At 38.9% G+C, this 21,929-nt stretch overlaps 1 protein-coding gene across 2 annotated transcripts in view; it reads right to left on the bottom strand.

Moving 5' to 3' along the window:
* LOC149552313 (Lycopene beta/epsilon cyclase protein) overlaps positions 1–21,929 on the bottom strand; it is a 406,544-nt gene that overhangs the window by 244,995 nt on the left and 139,620 nt on the right. For both annotated transcript variants that reach the window (XM_089787837.1, XM_089787838.1), the window contains 2 exons: positions 6,632–6,715; positions 6,267–6,413 (listed from right to left, as the gene is read on the bottom strand). In XM_089787837.1, coding sequence (XP_089643963.1) covers positions 6,267–6,413; positions 6,632–6,715 — 231 coding nt within the window. The remainder of the gene's footprint in view (positions 1–6,266; positions 6,414–6,631; positions 6,716–21,929) is intronic.

Here is a 21,929-nt window from a genome sequence, read left to right as displayed (position 1 = left end):
ACGGCGACACAAACTATGAAAACTAAATAAAACTGGGTCCGAGATAAAATAAATCAATCGGCCTGTTACAAAGATTAAATGAGTACATTTATTTCATGACAGGAACATTACAATCCTCCTGTCCAAAAAAATTCTTGTCCTCAAGCAAGTGCAGTGCCGGGTGCTGGAGGATGTGTTCACCTTCCCACATTGCGTCGTCCAGCGGTAGATGTCGCCAACATACCAAGTACTCCCTAACGGTTCGGTTCCGCAGGACCTTTTCATGCACTTCGAGAATCTAAGTAGGTTCCAAAATGAGTTTTCCTTCCTCATTGAGTGGTGGAAGATCGTTAGTGACGATGATGGTTTGCCCGATAACCTTCTTCAGACAGGAAACATGGAAGAAATTGTGAATGTGGCTACCCTCCGGAAGCTTCAGTTCGTATGCTACCTCGCTAATGCGACGGATCACGTAGTAGGGACCATAAAACTATGGCTTCAGTTTCTCCTTCCCTGTTCTCTTTAATGAGGACTGTCAGTATGGCTGAAGCCGAAGATAGACCAGATCCCCCACTTCAAAACTCCTCTCTATCTAATGTTTGTCGGCGTACACCTTCTGTTGGTTTTGTGCCTATTGCAGGTTTTCTTTCAAGCTCCTCAAAATGTGTTGTCCCTCCTAAAGCCAATCCTTCACCCTTCAAGCGCGGCTATCGCCCAGAACTCTATCGATGAAGGAGATTGGTTTGTGTCCATACAAAACTTTGAACGGTGCCATCCCAATCGATATGTGATACGTGGTATTGTAGTAGTACTCCCCGAGATGGATCCATTTCACCCACGTGCGTTGTTGTGCTGAGACGTAGTTCCATAGGTAACCTTCGAGCCATTTGTTCACAATTTCAGTATGGCCATTAGTCTACAGGTGGTAACTCGTGCTCGGTTATAATTCAATCCCTACCATCCGAAATAGTTCTGTCCAAAAGATACTGACGAATCGACCATCCTGATCACTGACTATGTTTCAGGGTAGCCCATGCAAACAAAAGACTTCCCGGAAAAACAATTCGGCAACTTGTGCAGCTTGGAGGTCCGAGGGAATGGCGAAGAAGTGAGCATACTTTGTCAGTCTGTCAACCACCACGAAGATGCAGTCCTTTCCATTCACCTTGGGGAGACCTGTTATGAAATCCATTGATATACTTTCCCACTTATGTTCGGGAATCGGCAAAGGCTGTAATAGTCCGGCAGGTAGAGTGTGTTCGGACTTGTTTTGTTGGCAAACCGTACATTCTTTGAAATGCTATAACACATCCCCTTTTAGTCCCTTCCATGAAAATCTCTCTCGAACACTTCTGTAGGTTTTAAGGAAGCCAGGATGTCCAGCCAGAGGGGAGTCATGCACTTCCTTCAGGATTATCTGCTTCAGTTTGGATTCTAGTACCAGGTATATCCGGTCTTTATAGTAGATGATATCATCCACCACTCTGTTTTGGTCAACATGGATGTGGCCATCCATTATCTCACAGGAAAATGTATTCTTGGAATATTCTACCAACAGTTGCACCTTCCAGTCAATTGAGATCCGGTCTAGTGAGCAGATAGTGGGTTTTCTGGACAAGGCATCTGCAACAACATTGTTCTTCCCTTTTACATATTCAATGTCAAAATCAAAAGATTGAACTTTGCTTACCCACTTTTGTTGTCGTTCATTCAAGTCCCGCTATTCCAGGAAATATCTCAAGCTGTTGTGATCCGTACGGACAACAAACTTGGCACCAACCAGATACTGTCAAAACTTGGTCGGTGCATGTACGATGGCCAACATATCTTTATCATAAATAGAATACAGGCGCTCTGCTGGTGTAAGCTTTCGGCTCTCATAGGTGATGGGATGTCTGTCCTGCATCAGAACCACTCCAATGCCTTCCTCGAACGCGTCACATTCCAAAACGAATGGTTGGGTGAAGTCAGGCCATGTCAGAACTGGGCAAGTGCTCATGGCCTCTTTTAGATTATCAAATGTGAGTTGTACTTCTTCTTTCCACTAGAAAGCCCCTTTCTTCATCAAATCCATTAAAGGTGCACTGAGCTGAGAAATTCCTTTGACAAATCTTCTGTAGTAACTACATAATCCAAAGAACCCTCATAGATCCATGAGTGATTTTGGGGGAGGCTAGTCGAGGATAGTCTGAATCTTCTCCTGATGCACTTGAACCTCGTATTGATCGACAACATGCCCCAAGTACAATATCTCTGACATCCCAAACTCACATTTGGACTGTTTGACGAACAAGGATTGCTCCTCCATGATACTCAAAACCTCGTTTAGATGCTTTAGGTGCTCCTCCCATGTCCTACTATAAATAAGAAGATCATCAAAGAATACCAATAGATACTTACGCAACTGTCTGTTGAAAATGCGGTTCATGCACGACTGAAATGTGGTAGGTGCGTTGGTCAGACTGAACAGCATGACCAGGAACTCATAGTGTCCGTAGTGGCAGTGAAAGGTTGTTTTCTCCACATCTTCTTCCCTCATTTGGATCTAATGGTATCCGGAACAAAGATCTATTTTTGAAAAATAGACTGCGCTATGTAGTTCATCCAGTAGCTCATCTATCCTCGGGATGGAGTACCTGTTCTTTATTGTCCTTTTGCTCTGAGCGCGATAGTCCACACACATGCGCATCGTTCCATCCTTCTTTTTGACCAACACTAGGGATGACGCGAACGGGCTAGAATTGGGTCGGATCCATCCCTTCTCAAGAAACTCTTGAATTGTTCGTTCGATCTCATCCTTGAACTTCTTAGGGTGGTGGTATGGTGCGGTTACGATGGGTTTTGCCCCTGATTCCAACTCTATTGTGTGTTCAAATCCCCGATGCAGTGGTATGCCAGGAGGAATATCCATGAAAACCTTTTCATGTCTGCTTAAAATATCCTGAAGTTCTTTGTCCTGTGGAGGTGTTCAGTGCTCCTTTATGGGTTTTGCCGAGATAAAACAGTGTGCAGCCCACCCCACATCATTGTGCCATAGGATTGCCTCCATTCGATGCGCAAAAACTTCCTTCGGACCATCATTTGCTATCCCTTGGAGGACCACCTTCTTCTCATTAACCACGAGAGTGAAGTCCATTCGCTTGAAACTCTGCGTGTACTCATCAAGCGTCTCCATCCACTGTATGCTAAGAATAACTTCTATGTCAGCAAGGTCCACTGTGAAAAAGTCCTTCGTCACCATGTGATTTGCCATCGTGATGCCCAGCTGAGGAACAAGGTGCGTGCAAGGTAGGAAAGTCCCTCCGGCAACCTTGACCTGAAAGCCTGCGTGTGCTTCCGTTAGGAGATTTCTTCACTTTACCAAGGAGGAGTTTATGAAATTCAAAGTAGCTCCGCTATCCAACATCACCGTGACTCTTTGTCCCTGAAGGGTACCCCGCACACGGGAAAATGTGCACCTTGGACTACCAACCAAAGCAATGGATCCTCTACACTGTACCAAGGTAGCCATCCTCTCCATACGGTTTAAGTTGGCCATGTTGGTGTCACCTCTAGGTTGGATATCTTCCACTAGCATTTCCTCTTGTTCCTGTTCGTCCTCTTCATCGGACATTACCTCGATGTAATGGATCTTCCCCTTCCCGAAGCATCGGTGGCCAGGCTCCCAAGGCCCCTTGCAATTGAAACACAACTTCTTCCTTCAAAGTTCTTGTCGGGATGCGTCATCCAATGATGGCTTCTTGGGCGTAGGTTAGTCTCTTGGAAATGCCGGCAGTTTAGGATGTGAGTGACTCCGGGAGGATGAGGATAATGCCAACGACGATGCCATGCTTCGTGCCTTACTAATTGCTTCCGACAGGGTTGACGGATTGAATCCCTTCACCCAACCCTTCAATGGTTCTACTAACCCATCCATAAAGAGCACGACCCACCTTCTCTTGGAGATGTCTGTGACCAACACGGAAACTCTTTGAAATTTTGCAATGAACTAATCTATCGATCCAGTTTGCCTCAATTGCACCAAATCTTTGAAATTGAGCTCGGGGTCTTTTCCATCAAGTCATTCTATTAATCTCTCCATAAACTCCACATAGGTCTTAATTTGATCATGCCCTAGTGTGATCATGTCGTGGTGCCACCATTCGTGTGCAACGCCCTCCAAGTGCAATGTGGCAAATTTGATTGCTACTTCTTCAAGCATAGGATTTAGCTGGAAGTAGGTGTCGGCTTTCATCACCCATGCCTGTGCTGAAATGGACCCCGAACCATCAAATGGAGACAGGTTCACCTTACTCAATTTTCTCCTTAGATCATCGTTAAAGTATCCTCCTCTGTTACCGCCTCATGCATATCTCATCCTTAGATCTGTGTAATCCTTGTAGGAAATGTCTTCTTCCAAGTTTGCATTCCTCTAGTCCTCCCTTATTTCTTCGAAGGTTGGAAGTCTTTCTCCATGATGTCTCTCAGTCCGTGGTGGGAAAGTTAGCATGGAAGGTCGAGAGCGTGCTAGGTGAGGGTGTGATCTGCCCGCTACTAAGTCCGCACTGTGCCCATTCTGTTCTCCAGATATTTTGTTTTCCGCCAATTTCTTGAGAGTTTCTTCCATGAGCCGTTGCGTATCAATGATCTGTGCCTAATTCCAGGCAAGTTCCCTCAAAAGTGCCACAAGTTCGGTGCCCATTGGTTCCTGTTTGTCAGCCATTCGATCAACGGAATGTGTCCTCTTTCAGCTATAAACTCTCATTCACCGTCCACAAGTTGGCAAGATCAGAGGGCTCTGATACCACTGTAATGGTCCTATTACGCACTGGTCCAATTTGCAAACCGAATACTGGAACCTTGTCCTGAAAATGGAGTCCATACAGTGATGAAGGAGCCTACTGGAATAGCCATACGGAGGTAATACTGATTTACAGAGGATGTACGGAGGTAAGAACTCGATATTGAGGTTCGTACGGTGTGGAAGTTTGGACATACAGTCACCTAATGAAGCTGTACTGTGTGTAACCTAGATGCACTGCTTAGGAAGCCGTATGGTGTAATCTGTGAGCACAATTTGCAATCCGTACGGAATCAAGTGAGAATGTTGTATAGGATATGAGCTTGGCCGTATGGTGCTAAGGATGTTCGTACGATAACCAAACAAGGCCGTATGGCATATAATAGGGATTTTCCGTATGGAGAATTATGGGTCGAACGGGATACCAAACAAGGTGATGAGGAGGTGACTTCAGGGGGCAAACAGTAGCCGTACGGTTGAATGGTGAAACGGCAGGCGGATAGGATGGCCGTATGGGTAATTTGGATGCTGTACACTATTCTGAGAGATGCCAATGAAGCCGTGCGGGGAGCCTACAGTGCTTAATGCTGAACAGCAATATAAGTCACTTAGAAAATGTAGAGAGTAACATACACCAATGGCACACGCAAAGTCCACAAATTCACCAACAAGAACAAATATGCAATTAATTCCCCAATTTGCCAGGTACAGACCAAGAACACGATCGGAATAGGGTGAGGGTTTATTCCCACCGAAACCGAGCAAGCCAAATAGGGAAGATCTTTCACTTCCAAAATGGCGAACTATGTCAAACTCCAACAGGTATCCACAGTACAAAGAGATATAATCCAAAGCATGCCTACAACTTTGTACAAGCCACGCTTAAATACCCATCGGGAAAAAGTTTTCCGATGGTGTACAAAGTTAGCCGACGGTGACACAAACTACGAAAACTAAATAAAAATGGGTCCGAGATAAAATAAATCAATCGGCCCGTTACAAAGATTAAATAAGTACATTTATTTTATGACAAGGACATTACATAAGAATAAGCTGATGAAAATTATGAGAATTGTAGCATACAAGCTCAAGTTACCAGGAAAATTTTCTAAACAAGATAAATCAATACATCTTATAATTGGTTGAAAAATATTTTGCCCACATATTGAAGATTTGAAGTTCATCTAACTCTTCATGCGATCATGTATATTTTAGTTCTGTCATCAACAAAATTGAACTTCTCTGATAAGATAATATTTGTTACTTTTTCAGTATCAGATGGAACATTCTGCAGATGTTTGTACATCAGGAAAAAAATGGAGCAGATTTTAGACTAGATTCTTTGTTAAGTATATTATACCATACATCATCTAGAACCACCCTTAATGAAATATCAAAAGAATCAAAGTATTTTATGCACTAATTCTGTTGTAAGGACATATAGTTAAAAAGTTTTGTGCAGGTACCATGCAAACAAATAACTGCAATTAACACAATTAATCAGTACCTCCCAAAAGTACTGAACTCTTGATTCTCCAATTTTTCTTATCGGTAAGTTGCTATAAATTATATCACTTGTAGAATTTTCTTTGAAACCACGAGCACAAGAACCGACTACAAGGCAGATCCCATCAGGCTTCTTTCCTGATCTTATCTGCACAATCCAATATCAGTATGTAACATAGTTTATCTTGCACATTGTACTGATTTCACCTTTTATTTTACAAATACATGCCTTCCTAATTAATTAATATACCTCTTATAATACAATATTTTGATAATTGGTTGTTTAGCAACCTTCAATGCACAAATTAATCCACAATCACTCGAAAGATAAATATTTATTTTTATTTTTAAAAAAGGAACTCAAACCTGCCTGACAATGGGGGAGAAGTTCCCCATTGAATCAATAATAAGGTGTGCATCTAAATCCTCTCCATTATCAAGTTTAACAACCTGCAGTTTCTCAATTTTCAGAAGAATTTTATTAATCTGGAATACAGTTCTAAAATGTCAACTGGCATCTCAACAAGTAAAGAAGTACAACTGGATTGCTATCTTATATTTCCAAAATTTAAATAAAAAGAAGATCAATTCATTCACAAAATTAAAATCATCTTGCAAAGAAAACTAACAAATAAGGTTTTCAATGCTATCAATCCAAGCTGAAAAGAATTTTGGTGATCTCCACTTATCCCTCATGGAAGTCTCACAAGAATTAGGTAGCGATTATGGTTTTCATTTTTATAAAACAAATGACACTTCAGGGATCACACCATAAAGTAATTGTTCTACTTTATGTTGGTTTCTTTTATTATGTACTTATAACTATGCATTCTATTGTTGAAAGTTCTATACTATTTTATATACTTCAATTTGATTTCTTCTGTTTCTATTGCATAACTAAACTGCTAGAAGTGAATATTTATAGTTATTAGGTAATTCATGTGCATTAGATAATATTGACATCTTAACTAGTCAATGCCTGGTAAGCAAGTTGTAAACTTTTTAGTAATTAATGCCAATACAAACAATATGAAATGCCCCCGTCATTAAATGAATAAAAAAGTAAAACTTTGTTTTTTGGCCGCTTGATTTAGCATATCACAGACCCAGTTTTACTTTTCTTGTTTCTGTTGGAGTTTGTCGCATCTTCTATCGGCACCGTGTTTCTCCCTCAATGGGGCATTTATGTCCATGAGGTTGAGTTTTTTCGTATGCAATTTGGATTATTTCTTTGTATTGCAAATTCCTATTGGAGTTCTATATTGTTCGCCATTTCAAAAGCGGGAGAACTTCCCTACTTGGCTATTCAATTTCGGTGGGTTTAAACCCTCACCATATTCCAATTCTCTATATCACTTTGCTTGATCTGGCACATCTAGAGCGCCATCATTGTCTACAAATATAACTGGCAAATATCTATGGTCAACATCTATTCTTGTTTGGCATACATCTTGTGCAATTGGTGTTCTAATATTATCTTGTTTGGCATATAACGTTGGAATTCATTGTAGTTTTTGGATAGAAAATTCAAACCCTACACGACACATTCTCTATTCTTGCATGTGTTTTATTTCCTACCATGCAGCCTTCAGCTCCTCACTGTGCAGCCTTCGGCTTCCTTCCATGCAGCCTTCGGCTCCCTACCATGCGGCCTATGGCTTCCATCCGTGTGGCCTTCAACTTCCTACCCTGTACGGCATCTCTGCTTGTTTGTCTCATAAACTAAAGGTACTTTTGTACGTACCAAGCAACACAAGAACATTGGAGTGGTATTAGAGCTAGTGATCCTACTATCTGTTAGAATATATAGTTCACTGATATGATTGAGAGAGTTGGGGGAGGCGGGGGGGGCGTGGGTGAATCAGTTATACAACTATTATCACAATCATTAACTTTAAACAATCTTCAGCATATGAGTAATGTTAACTAAAACCACAACAAGATACTCATACACAATTAACACCAAAAATGTTAACTAGGGAAACCCTTGATCAGAGGGTAAACCTCGGTGGGGATGGTACCCACAAGATGATGTACTAATATAAATATTCCTTGTTAGAGGATAGACCCTGTTAGGAGTCTGTTACAACATTCAGTACATATGAGTCCCTATTAGGAGACTTTGAATCTCTGTTAGGAGTTGTGTTAACCCTATTAGGAGTTCTGGAAGACAACTGGACCAACTGCTCAAACAGCTTCAAGGTTAAGATCAAAGAACCCACTGTCCAAATGATCTCAGTATTATTCCTTGATAAATAATAGAACTGAAATGTACTTCTTCCTCTATCTCTGTCCTATCAACTGGACTTTTGCTCCTTCAAATCTTGTAACCAAATATCATATTGCGCATCCAATTATCCATTGGATTGCTTACACGCATTCAGCAAGCATTTTGCTCCTTCTTGCACTGCGCACTAATACTTCGCATTCCACTTGATCCTCTAAATCAAGATCACATCATAAGCAAGGAAAACAACTTTCCTTTATACCTTATCTTCATAATAATTCCTTGAGTCGGCCTTGAAACTTTCACAATTAATTAAATTAAAATAGTTAATTATTTTACAATTATAACAACACTATCAGCTCACAGTCTATACAAAACTTCACATGTGTGAAACCACATCTTGCACACATGCTGGTTTTACCACACGACTGTCCTCTATAATTGTGTAACTATGCATCTCTTAATTACATCTCAAATGAAATATAGCGATAGATCATCGGAGCTCTATTTTCCAATTCTTTGTTTCTGCAATACTTCCAATAAATCAAGTGTAACTTCTATACCCCATTGACTCAGACTTAGTCCTCTTAACCACGAACAACCTTAGAGACATGTCCTCTACTATGCATCATCTAAAACTTTCTCAGCTTCTGTGCATCATAAGATTATTGACTTCTATTCTTCCAATCTTAAAAGAATTATTGCTATGTTGACATCAATGACAAATACAGTCATGAATGCAACATATCAATACTCTTCGATGCTTAGGATACTCCCCTAATGTAGTATCATCAGCATTCATGCTAACAATCTTCCTCTTTGGCATTGATGGCAACATAGATGAAAAATATCTAAGTTCCAAGAATATCAAACTGTACTTTGTTGCTACTACTGTTGTCATCTTCTCAAATCCTCTTCATCAATTTGAAATCCTCTGGCTACTGTCGTGAGTTGTTTATGGTAAACCACTTCCAACACTTTTCTGGTTGCATATCTTTATATCCTTCTACACACTATCATATTCTTCTACACACTTACATGAATCTTTCTAAATCTCCCTAAAGAGATAACACTCCCCCATTGACAACTCAACAGGTGCCTCTTTCATACTTTCTCTCCCCATGTGCCTAGGAGATGTTTTTCATGTACACATTCTCTCCCCCATTGACATCAATGTCAAAGGTACCAATACAAGTACACAATTATACTTCTTCCAGCTCTTTCAATCAGCTCAAGTGTCCAAAGACACTATTTAATACAAAGTACCAAAATACCAAGAGTCCTTAATGACTCAGTACATACCAGATACTCCCCCATACAGGAAGCATCAGCATTCAGTCCAATCTAACCAAGTGCTATATACCACCTGACTGATGCTCTCCTTGCATCATCTACTCTGAAGTAGGTAGGGGCATAACCCATAGCATACTTCTTAGGTACTCAAAAGTATCTTTAGGAAAAGGCTTCGTAAAGATATTTGCAATTTGATCTTTAGTACTTACATACTCCAACCTTATTTCCTTTTTAGTTGCCTTCTCTCTCAAAACATGATACTTAATGGATATGTGCTTTGTCTTAGAATGCAATACTAGATTCTTAGACATACTGTACTTGTGTTATTACAGTAAATGATAACAAGTTTTGTAAACTCAATCCCAATATCCTTCAACATTTGTTTCATCCACATAACTTGATTATAGTTATTTGCTGCTACAACATACTCTGCCTCAGTAGTACTCTGAGATATATAGTCTTGTTTCTTGCTCAACCAAGAAACCAATCTTCCTCCAAGAAAGAATGCTCCACCATTGGTGCTCTTTCTATCATCCATATTGCTTGCCCAATCTGCATTAGTATATGCGCACAAAGTGAAGTCACTTGATCTATCATACCAAATTCCATAATCAAATTACCCTTCAAATATCTGAATATCCTTTTTACTGTTGCATTATGATACTCTTTTGGATCAGTTTGGAATCTTGCCACAATCCCAACTACATTTTCTATATCTGGTCTGGTGTGAGTCAAATATTGCAATCCTCCAATCATAGATCTATACTTCTTCTACTCAACTATAGGTGTTTCATCTTTACTAGATAACTTGTGACTAGCTATCATGGGTGTACCAACAGGTTTGCAGGTTTATAATCCAAATCTTTCAACAAATCTTTCAAATACTTGGTTTGTGAAATAAATATCCCATTTTTGTTCTATGCAATCTGTAATCCTAGGAAAGACTTCATTTCTCCTATCACGCTCATTTCAAATTTATTTTTCATCTTTTCAGCAAACTTATCACTTTCTTTATCACTTCCTCCAAATATCATGTCATCCACAAATATTACAATGATAAATAAACCATCATCAATTTTCCTTAAATACAAATTACCATCTACTATACCTTGATAAATCCAAGCTTAGACAAATACCTGTCCAACCTTGCATACCAAGTTCTAGGTGCTTTCTTTAGACCATACAATGCTTTATTTAGTCTACATACAAAATTTTTATCTTCTATCAAAGGGAATCTATCAACTTGCTCAATGTAGACTTCTTCAAGTTCTCCATTTAGAAAAGCTGACTTGACATCCATTTGATAAACTTTGAAATTCTTGCTTATTGCATAAGCCAAGAACATCCTTATTGCTTCCATTTTTGTCACAGGTGCATATATTTCTTCATAATCTATGCCTTCTTGCTGCGATTAACCTTTGCAAACAAGTCTATTCTTGTTTCTCACAACTTCTCCTTGCTCATTCATCTTATTTCTGAATACCCACTTGATTCCTATGACATTTTTCTCTTTAGGTCTAGGAACTAATTCTCATGTCTCATTCTTCACAATCTAATCTAGTTCTTCCTTCATTACTTGAATCCAATGATCATCCTTACATGCCTCATCAGTGCTCTTAGGTTCCACTTGAGAGATTAGACATAATTCCTCATTCACTCTGTTCCTTGTCATCACACCTTTATCCTTGCTCCCAATTATCTGCTCTAGAGGGTGATTCTTTGTCATGTTTCTGCTGGAAGTAGGAGTTAAATCTCAACTCTCATCGCTTCTCTAGGTTTAGATCTTTGTTCTTTTCTATGCTCAATAGATACATCATTTTGCAAGTTATTGTTAGTCTCAAAAAGAATTTCAGCATTATGTCTAACAATTCCAAAACTACCCTCTTCTTCATCAGAATTATAATCTACCATCTTCTCTTCAGTGCCAAATTTTTCATCAATCCTTACATTTGCGCACTAAACTATTGTCTTAGTTCTATAGTTGAAACATCTATATGCTTTACTTATCAATGAGTAACCAAGAAACATACCTTCATCGCTTCTAAGATCAAACTTACCAATATCATCATCTCTCTTTATGTAACACTTACTTCCAAATATTCTGAAATACTTGACTGATGGTGAGTGACCAAACCATAACTCATAGGGTGTCTTGCTCATACCTTTCCTAATTTGTACTCTCTTCAGAGTATATACTACAGTGTTAACTGCTTCTCTCCAAAATGTCTTTGAGACATCATTCTCAAATAAAATCGCTCTTGCTGCTTCTGCTACTGACTTGTTCCTTCTTTCAACAATCTCATTCTGTTCAGGTGTTCTAGGTGAAGATCACTGTCTTTTGATTCCATTCTCTTCACAAGACATGTTGAACTCTTTAGAGGTGAACTCTCCACCTCTATCTGATCTTAAACATTTAATCTTGACACCAGAATCATTTTCAACTCTAATTCTTAAATATCTTGAATTTCTCAAAAGCTTCAGACTTCTCTTTAAAAAATGCTACCCACATCATCCTAGGGAAATCATCAACAAAAATCATAAAGTACCTTTCACCATAGAATCCTCTGGCTCTTGCAGGACCACTCAAATCTATGTGAACAATCTCTAATTTCTCTATAGTAGAGAACTTCTTGATAGGAAAAGATACTTTCCTCTGCTTAGCCAAAATACATTCCTTGCAGATAACGTTAGTAGGCTTAATAATCTTAGGCAGATCTCTTATTGCAAATGTACTACTAACTTTCACAATATTATCAAAGTTTATATGACAAAGCCTTCTATGCCATAACCAATTGTTATCAACCTTTGCAACCAAGCATGTTATTTCAGTAGGATTCAACTGAAATACATTACCTCTAGATCTGGTTTTAGTACCAATCAGCTTACCATCTTTGTCTTTGATAATGCAAGTCTTCTCTTTGAACTGCAACAGATATCCCTTGTCTACCAACTGTCCAACACTTAACAAATTATGTTTCAAACCATCAACAAAGTAAACATCATCAGTGTTAGTTTTACCATCAAGATTAATAGATCCATCCCTATAATATGACAGGCTACATTATTACCAACTCTAACAATACCTCCATCATGATTTCTGAACTTGAAAAATTTGTTCATATCACCAGTCATGTGATGTGAACATCCACTATCAATTATCCAATCTAATTTCTTCTCAACTTGGGTAACTAGAGCTCTCTCTTCTCTAATTTCTCTATCAAGATTTATCTTCCTTAATAGCCACAAATACTAATTCATCATCACTTTCACTTTGATCTTTTTCATCAGATTCTTCATACTCATTAGCATATAACCAATTTCTATCCTTATCTCTTCTAGGCTTAAATTTTCGTCTAAACTTTAGGACATTTAGATGCATAATGACCATATTCATCACAAGTCCAACACTTAAAGATTTTCTTACCATCTTTCTCTCTTCTTACTAGTAGGGCTATTGCTTCTTCAATCTTTTTGTCTTCTTCGGATTTGCTACTACTGACAAAGTCTCCTCTTGCGCTTGTACTTCTTGACAGATTAGGTTGAATGTTTAGAGCACTGAAAGTTGTCCCAACTCTGGCTAATTCTCCAAACTGTCTCCTTTCTACTTCTACAGATTCTAATCTTCCAAGCAATGTTTCCTTTGTGAAATCTTTGGTGCAGGGCATTAATAGCTTAATCATTTGAGCTATTTGCTTGAATGATGGTGATAAACTTTTCAAAATCTTCCATATAACCTCACCATCTTGTTTAGTTCCACCAAGAGACCGGATTCCTACAACAATTTCGAATATTCTACCTGTTGGTTCCCAAAACCGTAGATTGGAAATCTAAGAGCCTGCCACTTCTTTGATAGGACTTCTCAATCAGTTCTGGCCAACGAACGGAAATCGCTTAGATTCCCCTGCACTTCAGGCTCCGCTACACCCAAGCGGGTAAACCTTCACCTTGAACACTAACTACTCAATTCAAGGGTTTTCTATAGCGAATTTAAACTTTGCAAGTTCCTCAACTGGCAAGGTCTTTGAACTCGATCAGAATGAAACTGAAATGTTGGATAATGGTTAAATGTTTTGAATAATTGAATAATAATAAATTGATACTTGCAGGAGGAATATATGGATTTTCTGACTTCAATGAAAAGACCAGTGCCTTTGCTCATCCGGGCGATAGAGTCAACTTTGGTGAACTTTTACATACAACTTCATAATGTTCAATGCACTTGTACTACCAATAATTTTGATAATCCAAATGCACAGACCAATTATAATGCAATCATAAATAAGTCCAGATTGAATTTTAACTCCACTGAGACAAACTGGACACAACTGCGGAAACAATTAAATATTTCATGACACCTATGATGATCAAATTTAAAATGCTAACTGACCATGTCCACTTATCTGATAACAAAATCATATACAGAATTTTAAAATATAATTATGAAGGACGATTCGCCTGCAGTTTAAATCTCCACGCCATTTAAGGTAAACAAAAGACATTTTTATTTTATTTTAAAATAAAATAATAGACTTTATTACAAAATCATAATATTGCCCTTATCTCTCCATACAATAAATATAAAATACTTCTCTTCTATTGAATAAAATGTGCGGATATTACAATGATGAATCTTTTCCAATGTTTTCTTACTCCTTATATATCTTTATATACAAAAAGACATTACATTTCATAATGAAAAGTCATATCCCTTTATTAAATAATTAGCATTACTTTGAACAGGATTTCTTTTAATTATTATTTCTTCAATATTAATCCATGATAATTCTGTCCGCATAATCTCCCTTAGTCTTTAATAGTTTGAAACTTTAATATATGTTGATTATTGAAGATGAACACTGTTGCCCCGTGCCATATAGATGGAATTTCTGCAATATATATAACTCCAGTGATATGCACATCTAGAAACAGATGGTATCACAAGATAAATTTAGCATCTTCGTTTTTTTCTTTGTATTCTGTGTGATTGATGCTTATCAGGATCTGTTTGTATTGTGTCTTTGGAATGATTGACAATAGTCGCACACAAGAAGAATCATTCCCTCGTAACTGAACCTGTAGCTTTAATATCATTTTATTATTTGTCTTTTCCATATACGACTACTTGTATAACATGATATCCCTCAGACTTGCAAAATCGCTCAAATATATCGTCTCTCAAATACTCAATCAATGATTTTAATACTGTCTTTGACTTATGCTCAGGGCTATGCATATTTATTTTTTATTACTGTGTATCCTTCATATTGTTTCCATCGCTGAAGGTTACAGGTTGCTGCTGTTTGGGATAAACATCTTTGACTATTGATGCATACACTTGGATGAATCTGCCGCAAATCTTTGTCACATTCATTTCAAGCATCTTCGTTTGGAAGAAAATCATTGCTTTTGTAATTTAGGAAGAAATTGTGTGTCGATGTGCACAAGGAATGTCTGCTGTTTATCATCAATAAACGTAGCTTTGCTTCAATCCCTTTAATATTTTGCAGTTGGAGCTCAATATATGCGGTGATGATTCCATCTTTAATGGAGGTAGTGTTTGTCTCATTCGCTTGATACTGCACATGCTTGACCTTGGGCTGACCTGAGCACTCTATTTTGCAGGAGGAATCTCTAAATACAAAATTTCCATACTTACAATGTTTTGTTCATCAGGTGTGTTGGTACCAATAATGATTATATTTGCGAAGTGATCTTCCTCCTACTCACTGGTTTTGTCATATCCCAGGCTTGTTGGATTCTTCTTTCATTACATGGTCTACAATACTTCTAGTGCGCTTATCCAATACGTACTCCAAGACAGTCTATATATTCTTTTACAAGAACTTTCCTTTGATGCCACTTAATCAGAATGAGCATCAACTTGGTTATATAACAAATGAATGATGATTTCATCTCTGCATTAATTGCAATTCTGTGAATTTATTTATACAGATATGGAAAATTTCAATTCTGATATAATAATGTTTTGTTTAATATTAAACACAATAAAGTCTCAGTTAAGATACAAAGCATGCTTCAAGAGACATCAAATTCAACACTTCATTCTCCAAACTTTGTCTATCTTTGTTCTGCACCAACTCTGATTTTGTTTCTCTGCGCAGTAGTCTGCGATTCACACTAAGCTTGACACCCCAGTATTGAGTTTTATGATCTGCATACTGTGCCCTTTCCAGATATGTTCTCTTTTTTATATCTCATTAACTAATGGAAATACATCACAGACATTTTGCAAATCAGCACACCGAGCAATAGTAGCTAGATTAGAAAGCATTGCAATGACATAAAGAAGAACATGCTGCAACCGATCTTCATCATCAATGCAGTATGAAGAGTGTAGCAATAATATTATAGCTCCTCTCCTTGACCGTGTAAGTGTACCACTTCAAACACATGCACATAATAACGATGCACATAATAAACTTCATAGTCTTTATATGACAATACTTCATCCCCTTGAAACTTTGGTATTATTACTTAAATGGAGATCAAAATTTTGCAAGCAAATTTGAGCTCCATCACTACCAACATAACTTCATATGGATTCATCTTCCATCTATAGTGCTCCCATTATAAAACAAATAATAATTTAATCTTTGTAATGGGCTAATTGATTTATTTTATCTCGAACCCATTTTTATTTTTTTTTCATAGTTTGTGCCGCCGTTGGCTATCTTTGTACACCCTCGAAAAGGTTTCCCCGATGGGTATTTAAGCACGGCTTGTATGAAGTCTGTAGGTATGCTTTTAGATTATATCTCTCTATACAGCGGATTCCTGTTGGAGTTCGGCATTGTTCGCCATTTCGGAAGTCAAAGACCTTCCCTATTTGGCTGGTGCAGTTTCAGTGGGACTCAGCCCTCACCTTATTCCGTTGGTGTATGTGTTATTTTGATTGGATCTGGCATATCGGAACATTATTCTCTATTTGCATTCAAGTCTCTCAATTTGTGTGAATTTTCATCTACAAATTCTCTGTGTTTTGTATGTGCAAGTCTGCATTTCAGTTTCAGTTGTTTACCCTCTTCGTACAGCTTTCTTATCATCACTTTACGGCCTGTCAAGACACCGTACAGCCTTCTTCCAGCCACCATATGACTTCCAATTAGCATATCATTTGCTCCCCATACGGCCTCTCCATTTTTTCCTCCCCACATACCGTCCTCTCTCTCCAGTACACTGCTCTGTACGGCTTGAAATTGCATTGTCCATCTCTCGTATAGCCTTTAGTAACCATATGGCCTTTAGTATAGTCCGTACGACTTCTTAATCCACCGTACGACATCATCAAACATCCGTACGGCTAACCTTCCACCTATACGGCCATCCTAGTCAGTTCGTAGGGCATTTAAACTGAAGTACGGATTGCATCTTCTCTGGTCTCAACATAGCCGTAGGGCCTCCCAAATCCAGAGCATTCATTGAGGTAAGTTGTCCTTCCAGGTAACAGTTTTCATACGACCATTCTAGTATTTGCAGAGCGGGAACATTACAGTGGTATCAAAGCTCTTTGATCTTGCCAGCCTGTCGACAGTGAATGAGAGTTTATAGCTAGAAAAGGACACATTCTGTTGGTCAAATAGCAGACGAACGAGAACCAACCACTGCCAAACTTGTGGCTCTTCTGAGGGAACTTGCTAGGAATCAGGCACAAATCACTGATACACAGCAACTCATGCAAGAAACTCTCAAGAAGTTGGCGGAGAACAAAATGGTCATAGCGCGGACTTGGTGACGGGTAAAACACACCCTCAGCTAGCACGCTCTCGACCTTCCATGCTGACCTTCCCACCATGGACAGAAGCACCTTACGGAGAGACTACCAACTTTCGAAGAGATAAGAGAGGACTAAAGAAATGCAAACCTTGAAGAAGACATTTCCTACAAAGATTACGCAGATCTAAGAATGAGATATTCGGGAGGAGGATACTTTAACGATGATCTCAGGAAAAAGTTAAGTAAGGTGAATTTGTCTCCATTTGACGGATCGGGTTCTATATCAGCATAAGCGTGGGTGATGAAAGCCAATACCTACTTTCAACTAAATCCTATGCCAGAAGAAGAAGCAACCAAATTCGCTGCGTTGCAATTGGAGAGAGTTGCGCACGAATGGTGGCACCACGACACCATCAAACTAGGGCATGATCAAATAAAGACATGCGGAATTCACAGAGAGATTGATAGAACGATTTGAAGGGAAAGATCCCGAGCTCAATTTCAAAGATTTGGCACAACTGAGGCAAATTGGATCGGTAGATCAATTCATTGCGGAGTTTCAAAAACTTTTTGTTTTGGTCACAGACATTTCCGAAAGAAGGCGGGTCGTGCTCTTCATGGATAGACTGGCAGAACCACTGAAAGGTTGGGTGAAGGGATTCAATCCATCTACCCTGTCGGAAGCAGTCAGTAAGGCCCAAAGTATCGCATCGTCATCGGCATCATCCTCATCCTCCCGAAGTCACTCACATCTGAAACTATCGACATTTCTGAGGGATAAACGTCCGCCCAAAAAGCCATCGTTGGATGAAGCTACACAACAGGAACTCCGAAGGAAGAAATTGTGTTTCAATTGCAAGGGGCATCGAGAGCCTGGCCACCGATGCCTCGGGAAGGGGAAGATCCATTACATCGAGGTTGCATTCGATGATGAGGATGAACACGAACAGGAAGAAATGCTGGCCAAAAATAACCAACCCTACCATGACACCAACATTAGTCCGAACCGTACAAGAAGAATTGTCGCTTTAGTACAGTGCGAAGGAGCCATTGCATTGGCTGGCAGCCCGAGGTGCACATTTTTCCGTGTCCGGGGTACCCTTCAAGGACAAAGGGTTATGGTGATGTTGGATAGCAGAGCTACTCTGAATTTCATAAACTCATCCCTGGTAAAACGAAGAAGTCTCCCTACAGAAGCGCACGCAAGCTTTTAGGTCTGTCATTTCCCCTTTTCAAATAATTAAAAAAATAATAATCTTTGCTAAGGCAGGCAGGCCCAAGAAAGTGAAGTTTCGGAAAAAGGGAGTTAATCTTTGGAAACCGTTGGACTAATAAATGAAAATTATTATTAAAATAAGTTTCATTAACCTCACTTGGATGGGAGTTATGGTTATGCCCTCTTTTAAGGGGTTTGGAGGCATTTTGGGCTGATTCCAGAACTTGATTTTTGTTCATTCTTTGTTATTCTTCAGAGGCTGCCAAACCTGTGGAGAAGGAGACCCAAGAACGGGAGTTTGCAGGTTTCCAGGGAGACCCAAGAACGGGAGTTTGCAGGTTTCCAGGAAGGCTAAGGACGGGAGTTTGAAGCCATTCCATGTGCATGCTCATACAGAGTTTGCCTTTGTGCTGAACAGTGCAGATTTGTGGGTTTTCGGGTGTGTTTTTTTGTATGAGTTTGGTGTTTTCAGTTGAGTATTTCATATCAGTTTGGGTTGTTGCTGTATTTCAGACTTTAAGGTGTTAAAATAGAGCTAAATATATCTATTGGGACGTGATTAAACTTTTGAGATAGATTATTGGTGTTTTTTTGTGTTAATTTCGGGAGCCCGATGAGCATAGTTTTTGTCCTACATTTGTGAATTGTTGTGTAAAGGCTATACGGATCTGGAAATGTCATTTTCTAGGCTATTATGCTGCTGAAATTTCTGTAAAAATGTCCATTTTCAGATTTATTAATAATTTGTGAAGTTGTGAAGCTTTTGGCACTATTTTCAGCATACCCGATTTGGGGTTTCTTGAGAAATTTGGTAGATCTTTGTGATATTAGTTGTTTGATCTTAAAGCTCTGATTAGAGGTTGGAAATATCATATAAAATCAGAGAAAGGGACATTTCAGTGGTATCAGAGCTATGATCTTGCCAGCCTGAGGGTTTGTAGAAGTTTGCATGTCAGTTTTGACAACTACCCAGATCTTGCATGTCAGTTTTAACAACTACCCAGATCTTGCATGTCATTTTGACAACTACCCAGATCTTGCATGTCAGTTTGACAACTACCCAGATCTTGCATGTTAGTTTTGACACTACCCAGATTTTGCATGTCAGTTTTGACAACTACCTAGATCTTGCATGTCAATTTGACAACTACTCAGATCTTGCATGTCAGTTTTGATAACTACCCAAATCTTGCATGTCATAATTTATGGTTGCATGTTGCTTCCAATCAGCTGGATGTCAAAATTTATGGCTGCATTCTACTTCTAATCATTTGCATGTTAGTTCTTGGTGAATTTGGTGGTTGCATGTTGCTTCTAATCAGCTGCATGTCAAAATTTATGGTTACATGCAACTAAGTGAAAGAGAAAAGAGATATTTACAGCGAAAAAAGAATAAAGAAATTTTGATCAAACCTCCAGTTGAAAGTAAGAGTATAAAATCCAAGGAAGGAAAAAGTATGGCTGATCCAGATGAGATGGCAAAGAAATTCTTCTAAGACATCCAAAATACTCAGAAGTAAACAGTGGATAGTTTGGCAGAAACTAAAGAGGCTTTGCGAATATTGACAGAAAAACTACAAGGAGTTGCATCTATTAATGAGAAAGGGAGCACTTCAAAGGAGCCAAGAAATCTGAAATCCACACCATCTAAATCAACCAAAACTATTTTCTTGGCTGCAGATGAGCCACCAGTACCAAATCCAGCCATTAATCCTGTAGAAGAGGTTACAGGTGACTTGATTACATTAAGAGCTACTTACAATGACTTAGATGATGACTTTCATAGTTCGGTTCCTTTTAGAGAATATGTGGATATGATGAACACTTTGATGCCCAAGAAAGAGTACAGAAGGGATCATGACATAAGTGGAAGAGAGCTCAAAAATAAAATAAGCAAGTTTATAGCACCTACTTTTGATGGAACAAATAAAATTTCAGCTAGAGCATGGCTACAAAAATTACAGACCTTCTTCACACTTAACCCCATGAAGGAGAGTGATGTTGTTCAAATTGCAAGTCTACACTTGGAAGATGCAGCCTATGATTGGTGATATCATGGAATGACTACTCAAGGTCATGATCAGGTAACTACATTTGATGATTTTAGTCAAAGAGTGATAGATAGATTTGACCTCAAGGATGATGATTATGAGGATGTTGTTGTGCGTGATGGTGAGATACTTGGTGGAGATGAGCAGACATTGAGCATTCATGACTTTGCTGAGAAGGAGTACCAGGCACAGTTAGATGCTTCATCACATGAGGTTGAGGCTGGTAGTACTTCATATGATTTGTCCAGCCAGCTGAAGGTGAACAAAGATAGTATTGTGACTTCATTATCTCATCATGACAAGTATGTGGAGTTAGTTGGTATTGGTCATATTAGTCGGGTGAGGAGTTTTCTTGAGTTACCAGTTGATTCTAGTTTACGGATATGGACTCGAGATTGTTATATTGGCGTTTGGGATTCAGTTGACTGGAGATCTTTAACACTTTTTGGTAGCAGTGTTTGTTTGGGTGCTATCATGGATTTGATTAGCAGATTACACGATGTTGTCTTTTCTTGTGCCAGTATCTTGTCTGATGTTGGTATTAGTTTTTATACACCGATGTTGGGCTTCATTCATATATCCAGTCGACCATACTTGTTGGAATGTGTTGATGATATTTCATATTTGGCAGTGTGTATAGATGAGTCCCAGGATCATATTGGCATTGATGACATCCAGGGGGATGCGGTGGGCAGTTTTGAAGACTTAGTTTCTTTGGGTACAGAGGAGTTGGACAGCAGTGCTACAGTTTTTGATACTCCGTATGTTGATGTGAGCTTTAGAGTTGATTCACAGGACATGGATGGTAATACTCTAGAGACTAGTAACTTTGAGGATACTCCTTTAGACAATGCATCAGAGGAGGTTTGTAGGAGACAGTCAAGCCAGTGCCATCATGGGTCTAATCAGTTGAGAGTTAGTGACCAAGACATTGCTATCACTTGCCAGCATTTCGATGCTGCTCTTCAGTTGTTAGCAGTTTATGGATGGGGTTCTCCTACTAGTGATGAGCAGGAAGGCAGTTATCTTTCCTTGACAGAGTTCCACTCTTTATGGGAGGCTATCCGAATTTTGAGACAGGATTATATGCAGTTGGTAGCCGATAGAGATTATCTTATGGAGTGGGGCAGTACAGCATATGAT

Source organism: Cupressus sempervirens, chromosome 6 (assembly GCF_028749045.1).
Source record: "Cupressus sempervirens isolate cs-2001-9-10 chromosome 6, ASM2874904v1, whole genome shotgun sequence".
NCBI lineage: Eukaryota > Viridiplantae > Streptophyta > Pinopsida > Cupressales > Cupressaceae > Cupressus > Cupressus sempervirens.
The sequence above is the reverse complement of the archived record's forward strand: the minus strand, read 5'-3'. Positions and strand labels throughout refer to the sequence as shown.